This window comes from Crocodylus siamensis, chromosome 2 (assembly GCF_052110815.1).
Source record: "Crocodylus siamensis isolate JL-2025a chromosome 2, ASM5211081v1, whole genome shotgun sequence".
Lineage (NCBI taxonomy): Eukaryota > Metazoa > Chordata > Crocodylia > Crocodylidae > Crocodylus > Crocodylus siamensis.
The window spans coordinates 281620020-281632798 of NC_143396.1; the positions used below are offsets into that span (position 1 = coordinate 281620020).

The window sequence follows — 12779 nt, forward strand, 5'->3', positions numbered from 1 at the left end:
TACATAACACTGGCAGCAGAAGTCGCATGTCCGACCCATCTACATTACTACAAAGTAAATTACCCCAGAGTAAGGAGTGGACACACTGCCAGATCTCTCAGCCTGCCTGCTGGCTATAGACTGGCACGTCATGGCAGGAGAACCAGCCTGCGCCAAGTAACTTACATCAGCATACAGCTGCTCCTGGTTTCCTGCAGGTGCCTTCCCCCTAGGGTGGTGTGACTTACACCAGCGTGAGCCTATGCACCAGTGGCTGCACACACAATCTTTCCAAGTCCCTTTGCCTCTCGGGCACGAAGCCCCTGGCCTTGCCTGCACTCTGTACTTTCCACACCAATGAAATGAAGTGAAGGGCCTACCTGATGCTGCTGGCATCCCTGCTGTCAGAGGCTCTTCTTGTAGCGACCTGCGGAAAGAGGCATTTATTATTTTTACAGTTCTAAGAAGTCAGACAATCTGTCTGACTAAAAAGATAGGAGTCCTGGTCCATTTAATTTTAAGGTCATATTCTACATTCTGCGTATAATTAAAATAAGCAGGTCCCTAAAGTTTTGAGATTCAAGCCAGGAAAAAAAAAGAGAGCAACATCATCTTGGCAGGAGAAAGATCAGCCTTTTCATAAAAAAAAAAAAAAAAAAAAAAAAGCTTCTTGCCTTTTTTTCCTGAGGGCTCGATTTCACTGCTAGTGGGTGGTAGCCTCCAGAGTCCCATTCATCGGCAGTTGCCAGAAATGCATTGTTGTCCTAAAAGCAAAAACCACCTGTTAATTTACCGAGGCATAAACCAGGAGCGCATGGACTGCAAAATGGCACCTGTGGATTGATTCAATGTTCCCATTTAAAATGACATATATTACCTCCGCAGAGATGCCAACCACCTCACAAACCCAGAAGCTCCCAGAGTAGGTTATTTCTGGACCATGCGCAACTGCTGAAAAGACCGGCGCTGGAAGGCCCAGGGAACAGTGGGAGCAGACAGAAAACATTTCAGAGTCCCGCGGCAGCCCACTTCCATGGCCTGTACACGACCCACACAAACCCCTACCTCCTTTTTCCTGAAAACTGGCCATATTTGTTAAGGAGTTAAGCAGATGTGACATTTTAAAATAATACATTTTAAACCAATCTATTTGTTATAGCTTTCACTCAGTTCTTTGACAGGCAAGGATTTTTGGGAGTGATATCTTTTACTGTTGCCACTGCATGGTTGGGATAGATTTAAGACCATCTGAGAACAAGTTCACATTCTTCATCAGCTTGTCTAAGTCCGCTCCAACTATGCGGTTTGGCCAGTAGACGTATATCACTCACAAAAATCCTTGCCTCTTGCATAATTCTCGAATCTTCATTCCAACACTTTGAACTTGCCTTTCAACACTTGTTCTTGTACCCTTTATTCTCATGATCCAAGAGCAAGTTAAGGCATTAAAACCTTCATGTACTTACCAGGTTTCCTCGTATAGACTTCAAGTCGCTTGAAACTTGTTCAAGAAGTTGCTTCATTTTCTTTCCAATCACATGTACCTTCTCATCAGCTTCAATGTAGTCTTCTCCATCAGATTTAACCAGCAGGTGGGTAGAAATTTCCTGGAGCAAGTTTGCATGAAGCTGCCGTTCCAAAAGCTCTTTCTCCAGTTGCTGAAAAGGGATGGTATGAAATATAACAACCAGCGCCATCAACAGCACGTTTGGACGATGCTTTCAGGGTGGTTCACCAGCTTGATTTCTAGAACAATCCCCATGAAGGAATCTGGACTGATTGGTGGTCCAGTGGGAACAGACTCAAGCCAGGCTGCTGCCGATTAGGATTTTGGTGCGGTGACAAGGCTTTGTGGGAACACTTCACACCCATTGCATTCTTTTAGCACAAATCCTTTGCATTAGTTTTAGAGCCTCAACCCAAAAGTCTGCTTGTGCCAGAGTGGACTGAACTAATTCAGAGTAAGCCACCTCTTTCCTGGAAGAGGATCAGTCACCTAGGAAGTTAATTAGTGGCATGGACAATCATACACATGCAGTGGCTTCAAACGGGGGAGCAGGAGCTGCTGCTTATGAGTACACTTCAACTGCTAAGTATCACTACAGGATTGTGCACATGAGTGAGCCAAATCACTCCAGCTGTGCCCGTGGAGGAAGCAGGGTCAATCTGGGAGTGATTTGCCTGTGCTTGTATTACTACAGAACCATGCACATGTAACCGGGGCTGCCCCGTCCAGACCAGCAGCTCCCCTTCCCCACAAGTGTACATTTATCTGCACTCAAGCTTGGTCATTTTGCAACAATACCGCATATGTAGACAGATTCTAACATCAACCCATATGATAAAGCCAAAATCCATTCCTACAGAGACACAGTAGCATCACATGCCGCCTGTTTTCTTTCAAATGATCATTTTGATAAAGATGCCATTCTTTAAGTGGAAATAACTGGTGCATTTCAGTCCCCCACTGTCATTCAGTAACCAGCACTCCACATACCATTAACTCTGTTTGGCACTCCACTATGGTATGGGGGTCAGCATTTGGATCAGTGATTTGTGCTTTATGTCTTCGACTTTCAGCACTTGCTACCCACAACAGTAGTTTCTGGCTCAGTTCATGGAAATCCTGAACAATGATTTACAAACAAGAAAGAAAATGACAGCATAATCAGCCACACACATTTTTAGGTGCTATCTTTTACTGACCCAACTGCATGGGTAATTAAACACTACATACTGTATATTTTTATATGGCTTTAATGTAAAATAAGGGCTGCTGTAAAAGAAACAGTGATTGTAGTACAGGATGAGCAGTTAAAACCGTAAACTAATAATCCCAAATTTGCTGTTAGCCTCTCCTCCTCAACTGTCTCCATCTCATTTAGTAGGGCTGGAGTGCTGTTGTAGCCATGATGGTCCAGGAAATATGCAAGCAGCAAGGATTTTTTTTTGGTGATATCTTTTATTGGACCAACTGTGTAGTTGGGAGAAATGTTAGACAATGTTTTGGGAACAAAGTGTTCTTCCTCAGGTCTGGGAAAGCAGCAGGTACAGCCTAAGCTAAATACAAGGTGAAACAAGGTCGTGTGTTTAACACCGATGTCATTTATAAAATAAGGGTAACAAGCAGCTTGCAGGGCCAGGTGGCACCTTACAGACTAACTCAGAGGCTACACTGTGTCAGATGCTATGAAGGATTGTTGGCTAAGTATCCAAGCACTTGCTTGGTTTCATGTTTAATTATTACTACCATGACTATCTTGTCTGTAAGTGATACACATTCATTTTCCTCTGGATTTTGAACAGGCAATCCAAGGAAGTCTTGGGGTCACTCAATACCATGTCCTCTGACCTATCTGTTGTGGCACATTGAAATAAATTCTCCTTCCAAGTATTAAAAGATGAACCTTTATGCTCATTACCTGGCACTGCAATAGAGCCTGTTGTAAACTTTTCCTCCAGGTGTCCACCAAATGAGATGCTTTCTCCCAGTGCAAATTCATCTGTCGGAGTCTGTTTTGAAGCTCTTTGGATTCAGTGCTATCCATCTGCTGGAAGTCTTTGCTGCTTAGGTTAATGGAGAGCACCACAGACTTATAATTATCAAAGGCTTTAAGTATATCCTAAAGAATGAACAGACCAGGATACGCAGAATAAACAGAAATGCATTGTTCATTTTTCCAAATGAAATCTTCGTATTTTCCCAAGCAGGAAGCAACTGTGACCACCTGAAACCTGAGATCCTGCTCCTGCCTTTGTTTCAAGGTAATCTGCATCCTCACAGATCTTCACAGGAGGTGAGAGGCTCCACACCAGCTATGAACTGACTGCCCAGAGTTTTCCATCAATTGACTCCTCTGTGAAATCCTGTGAAATATGAACTTTCACTTCTGCCCAGGAGAACTTTTACAATCTTTTGTCTAATGCCTGATGAGGGGTGTTTGTGCCCAAAAGCTTACAATTACAGGCATTTTTTTTGCAAAAATTTTATTGGTCTAATAAAAGATATCATTTCTACAATGAGCCCTGATTGCCTTGTTTGTTTAAAGCAATCCTACAGCCATGGAAAGCTGTGAGAATGTAGGAAAGCAATAACAGAGCAAAAGGGGAAGGCATTTAAGCCAGACTTCCCAAGGCTTTTAAAGCTGAGCACTACCGATCTGAAGCCAAAACCTGAAGCTGCCCCTGCCCCAACTCAGCCACGTATTGTCACGTTTTAATTCTACGTATGTGACTCTTCTCCCCATCCCACAACCTGCTAGTTATCCAAGCCATTTCTCACCTGATTATCATACCTGAAACTACAAGGGAAAAAGGCCATTGCATAATTTGACAAGGATGCAGATGTTCAAGCTTCCATATTTATCAGATCTAGGAATCGCCCACACTTTTCAGGAACCTGATTTTATATGGTTGTTATTAACCAAGTGCTAGCCACATGCACTGCCTGACTTGGAAAACAGGGGTGTTAGCAGTGCTCAATTTAAACACGCCGTGGTCTAAACCACAGGTTATTCTAAACCAAGAACACATCCAGCAGCAAATGTCTCCTAACACAATGGTGAAAAATGTCTCTGCACTGACTGACTTTTGCAGCAAGAGAGCAGTGCCAGCCACTGAACTGTCAAAGTGGAAGCGGATTCACAAAAGGGATCTCTGTGTTGCAACACCCACATTTTTTACATAAGAACATAAAAAGTGCCCCACTGGGTCAGAAGCATGATCTATCTAGCCTCCAACAGTGGCAGGAGTGGATGTATAGAGGGAGAGCACTGAACCAAGTATATTTAGAGTGACTTATTTCCTGTTCAAGACCCTCCCTGACATCCACCATTATTAGTTTAAGGAGGCTGGAGGGTACAACCCTGAGCTAGGTGTCCAGGGTCTCCTATGCAGTGCACGGGCAAGGTAAGTGGCACAGGATCTCAGAAAATAGGGTTGAAAAGGAAGTTAAGAGGTCACCTAGTCTCAGCTGCAGAGGTCACCTGCTCAGGAGCAGATCCTCCCTGTGTAAACCAACCCAGATAAATGGTGCTCTAACTTGTATTTACAACCTTCCAGTGATGGAGACTCCAAAACTTTGCTAGGTAATCTGTTCCAATGCTTAACCACCCTCAGAGTTAGAAGTGCTTCATGCTATCCAACCTCTCTCTCATTGCAATTTCATCTATTGACACTTGTCCCGTCTCCTGTGGATACACAGAACAGTTGACTGCTATCCTCTTTGTGAAAATCTTTTTGTATTGAAGATCCACCAATTCTCACTACATTTTCTCTTCTCCAGACTAAAGTAATCCCAGTTCTTCCACCCTTTCCTCATCTTCCTCAGGTTTGCTAAACCTGCATGCATTCACATGATAATACCCTGTTTAGACAAGCCTGTTTATTCCTCAAATGCATCTAGATGGCAAAAGCCAAAGACAAAAAAAAAAAAAAAAAAAAATCAATAATGCTGTATGCATCAATTATAGGGAAAAACCAATGATCTGATCAGAGGAGCAACGCTAATGTTCAACCCTCCCTTCCCTGTGTGTCACAACATACTTTCAGTTTCTTCACCCGTTGTTCCATTGTCTGCAAGCTGGCTGCTGGCTTTGCTTTCTGTAACTGCTCCAGCTCTCCTTCAGTTTTATCCAGCCAAGCGGTGACATCGTTGAGATCAGAGTGCAGCTGCTGCCACTGCTGCAAATTGTGTTTCACTCTTAGTTTGTTTCTTAGGTCCTGGGCTTGAATGAGTTCCCATCGTTCAATCATACCTAGAGCGACGCACCAAGAAATGCTTTACACCACCAGAAATGCGCCTCTTGCTTAAAATAGAGGGTGCTACATACATATTAGCAAATGCAAGGATTCCACTGAATTCATTCCACAATCAGTTTTTGACCAGAAGGTCTGTTCCAATTTGAAAAAAACAGTAATAAAAAACATTTTTTAAGATATGTGATTTTTTTTCTGGAAAAACCAAGATCTTCAAGCTGTTATAGATCTCGTTCAGGTAACATGACAGTTGTAAAAAAGAATACGGTAACTCTACAGGACCTTGTGTCAGTGAATGAGGAATATCCAACTGAAAATACAGAAAGAATTTAGGGAGGCAAAACAACTGTAATCTGCCAAGGATACTGCAATTCATAATTATGTATTTCCTGGTAATTTATCATGGTAGGTAGAGTAAACAGAAGTAGTCAGGACTTTAGTTTAATGTCTTATTTGAGAGAGGGTCCCTACCACACCAGAAAGCCACATGAACCATAATGGGCCATTGTTTTAGTACTAACCCTCAACAGCACAGCCTACACAGTTGCCAACTCCACTTCTCATTTCTTTCTTAGCCCTCTCCCATTCCCCTGGTGACCTGATGTGACTGTGGGCAGTGCAAGGCATTCAGACTCTCTGGTGGCTGATACAACTTCAATTTCTCATTGGAGGTTTATAATTATACTATAAACCTCATCCTAACCTCTCAGAAACACCCAAAGCCAGGAAAGTAGGTCTTGTAAGGTTAAGAGAGCCAACTTAATTGGCTGTGGACAATGAAGTTTGGTGTACAATGAAGAACAGATAATGTTCCCCAGACCTGGATGACCCAGAGCTTTTGGAAATGGGAGCTGTAATATGCTCTTATTTCCTTGCCACGTTGTTGAAAGAACAAGTGAGAGCAATCTTGTTTTAGTCAAAGAAATCTATTTCTTGGCTTAGAAATCTGATTAAAAAAAGTCTCTCAAGTGGTCAGAATCCTCACTGATACGAATGGGGACAACTTCCCTGTTACCAGCAGAGAGACAGTCAAGTATACTCTGAGTGAGCAAAATCTTGAGTCTGGCACATAAAATGTAACGGCTGAGATTTAAACAGCAAATGTAGGTCAGCTAATGTCAAGTGAGAAGGCAGCTCAGTGTATCCGCAGCAGAAGGCATCGTCAATGAGAGCAGCAGTTTGCTCCTGGCTGTTAACTTTGCCTTCAATCTAAGCACTGTCGGTGTCATCTCTGCTTGGTAACCCTGTGAGTCCCTTTATAAACCTCGTCTGAACAGCTGTTCATAATCTTTTTACATGGTCTGATTTTAACTGTACCTGGTTGCTTCTCTGCAGCTGCAATGCTCACAAGCTCCGGGTCATCTTGGGGCTCTTCGTCATTCAGAGTTGTAGACACCTCTTTGACACTGTCCATGCTGCCACTGCTTGCAGACACCAGGTGCTTAACCTGGAATTATTTCAGAAGCGCATGAGTCCCACCCACTCAAAAGTCCAGCAAGCCCCGAGCTCCAGGCACATTAGCACGGGAGGAATTAAGGTGCAGAAAGTTGTGGTTTTGAGGGCAACACAAAAATGCCGCAGAAGACCAATGGCATTTTATCTGCACCAGACTGTATGCATATCCAGCAAATGTGCAGTGGGGCTTACAGATAGAAATGCAGTGAAGACATTTAATTGGTTGAGTCAGTTATTAAATACAAGTCCTAAGTAGCTGGTTTGGGAGCAGCAGTTCTGTCGCACTCTTTATCAGGTTCTGGGGCTTGGTGACAGTTACTTTAAGAAACAAGCGGTGGATCAATGGCAAGAAACACCTGCTGAAAGGCAACTAGGCACCAGACTCATTTCACTCCCAGGACAACAGGTGTTGTCAATGGCTGAGGCCCATTTCTACTGGGCCAGCAGCTACATACAAACATTCATTTCTACTGGTATGGATTTTGGAGAAATAGCCTGGGAGGAGCATATGTATGTTCCAGCCCCATGGTGGGAGAGCTTCGTGGACAAGCTCTTCATTCAGGGGACATTAACGGGCTGCTCCCTAGGCCACCCCTGCCATTGGGGAGCTCATTACTTATAGCCTGCCCTACCTTGGAAGGGGGTAGGCTGTCAATTGGAAGCTGCTGAAAAGTAGGAGCTGCCACAGACAGATGGGGAGGGCTCCGGCCCTGAGAGCACACTCCCCCATCTGGGCAATCGGGGTGGGCGGTATATTCTTCCACGGTGGGAACCCTCCTGGTTCCTGCTGTGGAAAAACACCTCCTGGTCTGTGCACTCTTCTGAGCTGACCAGTAATAGTAGGGGCTTAGGGAGAGGGGGGCATTGTGATGCAGTGACAAGACTTGGAGAGCTTTGCTGCCAGGCAGTCTGCCTCACCTCCCACTTACCCAGAGGGTCTCCCCTGCAAGGGAATCCTCTCCCCCCACATCAATCAGCTGGTAGGAGGGGAGGTCATTTTTCTATGCAAGATCCCCACAGGGCTCCCTGACAGCTCCCCCCTGGCTGGGCTGTCTAGGAGACACTGATCTCCCTCCTTCCCTCTCCCTCGGAGGGACAGCTGGAGAGCAGAGGACTGTGAGCTATCAGGTGTCCTCCACACTTGAAGTGTACAGGCACTCAAATTAGACTGGGGGGAAGAAAATCTTCCTCACCAGTATATGATTTAACTTTTTGCGGAATAACAAGTCTCTTCCGCAAGGAATTTCTTGACTGGCTGTAAAGGTCTGTGTGCTGGGAAAAAGGTATCTCTCCAGACACAAACAATGTGCCTCTACGAGGCCAGTGGGCAGAAGGGAAGGGACAGCGAGTGGTGTGAAAGGGGGAGCGTGCCCATGTTCCACCGCAGCTAGAGTCCAACCACAGAGGCGAAACTCTTCCCTGGTTACCCCACTGCCTGCAGGCAGAGCTGCTGGTACTTCCCTCTTTGGCAAGTGTTTGAATGACCAGGAATGGGAGGAGAAGCAGGCTGTGTTAAGGTAGATCCTTTTCCTTTTCCCAGTTTGGGAATGGATCCCTCAGATCAGCCGCTTGGCAGGAACAGGAACAAAATGCATGAATTATCAAGAGGTTTTTTTTTTGAATTTCCCCTTTACTTCTTCCTCCCTCCAGCTGCCCCGACAATTTTCCATTACTGTAATGGAAGACTGTAAATGGAAATGGAAGTAATTCTCCAGTTACTGTGCTCAGGTTAGACCAAATGCCCACAGATCTGGAACTCACATAGTCTGCCTTATGTGGAGTACTTGTCTCCGTGTTGCCAGACAGCACATTTCTAACCATCTCTGCCTGGCTGTACTGATGTTTTCTGCAGGCTGGACTATCAGGGGAATGCCACGTGTGACCTTCTGAAACCGATTTTCCTGCAACATAAGAAAAAAGAAATCCTCTGACTCTAAGATCCCCCATGTCCGAGACGGTGTTTTTATTTTGGAAATAAATTAGAAACTAGTCCAAATAACGCGGCGTCAAGTTATGGCATAAAAAGTTCTGTAGCTTTCCTTGCAAAGCATGCACATTTGCAAAACACCAACAATGTTCCAGGAGGGAATGAAATGAGAGCCATGCAGTTATGGAACTTATTTTCTTCTGAAAATGTCTGAACACAGTACAATTTAACACAAAAACAAAAACAAAATCAAAAAAGGTTGTGCTGTGGTTTGGGGAAGTTCATATCTCCATGATATTATTATGTTACGATGCATGGGCAGGTGAGTCAAGAATAGACTTGTCGTGATTTGAAGAGAATAGCGAATGCTCATTCTCCATTAAACCTACGCGTGCTCAAGATTCTCACATACCCAGTGAAAATGATAAGCCACTTTTTACTTGGAAAAATAAACTATTTGTTTCAGTAATTAAGTGATTTATAATCACCTGTACACCAAAAAGAATACCCAGACCAAACCACCAAGAAAGCTGAAAGACTTTGGACCCATCTAATAAAATGCCCATTAACCATCTCTGTGCTGGACAGGAATATTCTTAATGGCACATTCTTGACTGCTCTCTCATGTATGCATGAGTGCGCTGCAGCAATGAAACACCGTGACACAGTGGCACATGGTGTCCGCAAATGGCAGGAGATCAGACATTACATATGAAAGAGGTTCAGGAGCATAGCGTGCGCCATAGGGAGATTGCCATGTTCAGACACATGCATTAGCAGGTGCCTACCCGAAGATGCTTTCAAAGCTTTTGTGGTCATTTTAAGATATGCCTCAGGATTTTCAGTGATTTCTACATCTGAAAGAGAATAATATTATTTTCCTCACTGGACAAACGTTCAATATTTTCCAAGGGTTAAAGAGAAACATCTGAAAATACTGGGAGAAAAAAAGCTGTGTTATTTTCATCAGACATTTTTAAAGACCAAGTCATTTTCAGGGGGAACATTCCATAATTAATGGTTGGATTAGAAAACAACATCCCTTTTGTCCAGATGGTATTGTTGAGAGTTATGCAACCCACACAAGTTTTGTATCGCTACAAATTAAAGACACACACACACACACACACCCCAAAGACACAACAGATGCCACCACAGGGATACTGCCATGGGTTACATGGAAACAAATACCTGGCACTCACCTGACAAAGCACTGTAATATGGTCCTTCTTCGTCATCCTCATGAGAGGAAGAGCCCCCAACATCGCCTGTGTGGTCCCATTCAAGTGGGATGGAGTCCACACTGACAGGGGTCTCGCAGCCTGACCTTTCATGGCCTGGTGCAGGGGGCACAAGATGGCAGAGGGACTGCGGTGAAGATGTCACCTCGTTTATTGCCTTCTTATGCCAGGGATCGCTGTGCACATCTCTTGAGTCTTCAGCATCAGTCTCATTTTCAGACAGCTCCTTTTCATCCTCTAATCCCTAAAAATAGAAAAAGCTAGGTGCATATATTGCTATGAATGAAGCACAGTTTGAGGGTGCTCAGTGGGTAATGGAGTTAGGGGCACAGTATTACTGCAGGTGATGGTTTGGAGGCAGGGTGGGGACAGACTAACACAGGCTGATGCTATTCATGGTTTTACAGTTAATGGGAGCATCCCCAAAGAACTTACTCTACAACATAGAGGGGAGAGGATTAGGTGCTATCACATAACCATCAAAACACCACCCTCCTGCCTGCTGGCAAGGATAGCCAATTCCAGAATCACTCCATAACGTGCTCACAAAGTGGACAATGGTGAGTGGTTACTCCCAGGCGCTCCCAATTAATCAGCTCCTCCAGTTAGCTTTGTAATAGATGTCCTTTCTTTTTGAGCCAGAATATGCTGAACACCTGCTAGATGCTGCCAGTGACAAGTAAAGCACATGCTATTCACTATTCAAGGTTGCCATGTGAAACCAAAGGACAGATGGAAGGACAAAAATAAATCCACTGTGTTTATGCAAAAGGAAGCTCTGAATGTGTTCTGGAAACTATGAAGAAACTGGTGTAAAAACCCGCAAGAAACGTTTTCAAGCTTTCTGCCAACACTGGCACTCCCATGATCCCACCACCTTAATGCTAGTAAACCCTTTTTACAGATGGGTTTGTTCAGTTAGGTGACTTGACTTTTCTCAGATAAAGCCTGAGTGTCAAAGCTAGTATTTTTAATCAAAAAGTTCCTGGGCCCTCTGCTAAGTAAGCTGCACCACAGGATTCATAATAAGCAACTAAAGGTTAATACCAAAACCCTGTCAAAACACTGAAATGATATTCTGCCCATACTGGGTGTCTGGAAGTCAGTCTTCTGTGGAACCGGGAGACTCGCCCAAAAACTTCCTGGCAGTATCTGTGCAGCTCTTCCAACTCGTCTTCAATCAGGATAGCATCCAAGGGCTCACTCTTCTGAATCAACTGCTCTCCAAAAACGATTAGCTGATCAATCTTGTTGGTGTTCAGTGTTATTTCCTGCCGGAAACCCTAGTTTTGGCACATGACATACATGAGAAAGGGTTATTTCAGCCTGTGGTTTAATCTAGTCCTTCTGTTCTAGCTAGACAAAGAAAGAACAATCCAAAAATATCTGGCAAAGATCTTCCTACCTACCCATTATCTGCTTGCTATTATGAATACAGTTTCTAATTAAGATACATTTTTTAGTTATTCACACTACAAAGTGATTCCTATTTTCTGAACTTCATGGGGGTGAATGAAACAAAACAAAGGAGTGGACACTAGAAGGCCTTTCAGTGTAATTCCCACTGGGTGTACACAGTCCTATTTCAAAGAGCAGGGAAGTACAGTCACCTGAGACAGAACTGTACAAGAAAGCCCATGCGTAGGAAAATCCATAGCAGCAGAATTAGGAAAGATAGTTACTTCTGTGTTTTAAAGTGAAGAATTCGTGGGGTTGAACATAACTGCTGACTGAAATTAGCAGACTGATCCATCCGTACAATAAGAACAGTATAGGAAATGGCAAAGCAAACTTCCCCACACTACCTAGCTGTTGTACCTCAACATTAGTTTGGATGGAGCACCTTTAAAATGAAAGGAAGCAGCCTGGGTTTCATGTACATCTATCCACTGCAGCCTAAATTTATTCCACTTCTGCCACGAACAGTGGGTCCAACCTTTCTGGCAGACGTGTCATGAATTAGACCTGCACTACCCTCGGGTGCCGCTCTGATCCCCTTCCCCTGCCTGATTTCCTGCTCTGCATTTTGCTCCCAGCCATATCTGCTATTGTGCTGCCTGCCTGCTCCCTGATCTGCTGTGTGCCACACACAGAGGCTGCCATGCCACTTGAGGCACGCATGCCACAGGTTGGCCACCCCGAGCTAGAATATGGAGCAGAGTTTTGGTTCACCTTGATTTGAACTAGCGTCCTGTAAGAATGCTATCAGTTGTCCCCCTTCTAGAAAGTCACCTCTTGTGCTTTGCAAAGGATTAAGCTGAACATACACAACCAAGCAACAAGGGGAAAACGGAGAAAAGAGTATTGCTGAACTGACTCCGTCAGGTAGCAAAGAATTGTAATACACTCCTCAATGAATTTCACAGAGAGCTAATTCACAAGTGCCCGACTATTTCAATAAGTATCCACCTCAATATGCT

The 12779-nt window shown here is 44.1% G+C and overlaps 1 protein-coding gene across 3 annotated transcripts in view; it reads right to left on the reverse strand.

Moving 5' to 3' along the window:
• SYNE2 (spectrin repeat containing nuclear envelope protein 2) overlaps positions 1-12779 on the reverse strand; it is a 280784-nt gene that overhangs the window by 1709 nt on the left and 266296 nt on the right. For all 3 annotated transcript variants that reach the window (XM_090034211.1, XM_090034213.1, XM_090034212.1), the window contains 11 exons: positions 11448-11642; positions 10321-10603; positions 9907-9975; positions 8953-9092; positions 7054-7183; positions 5524-5735; positions 3402-3602; positions 2477-2605; positions 1446-1637; positions 654-743; positions 360-406 (listed from right to left, as the gene is read on the reverse strand). In XM_090034211.1, the coding sequence (XP_089890337.1) occupies positions 360-406; positions 654-743; positions 1446-1637; positions 2477-2605; positions 3402-3602; positions 5524-5735; positions 7054-7183; positions 8953-9092; positions 9907-9975; positions 10321-10603; positions 11448-11642 (1688 nt within the window). The remainder of the gene's footprint in view (positions 1-359; positions 407-653; positions 744-1445; positions 1638-2476; positions 2606-3401; positions 3603-5523; positions 5736-7053; positions 7184-8952; positions 9093-9906; positions 9976-10320; positions 10604-11447; positions 11643-12779) is intronic.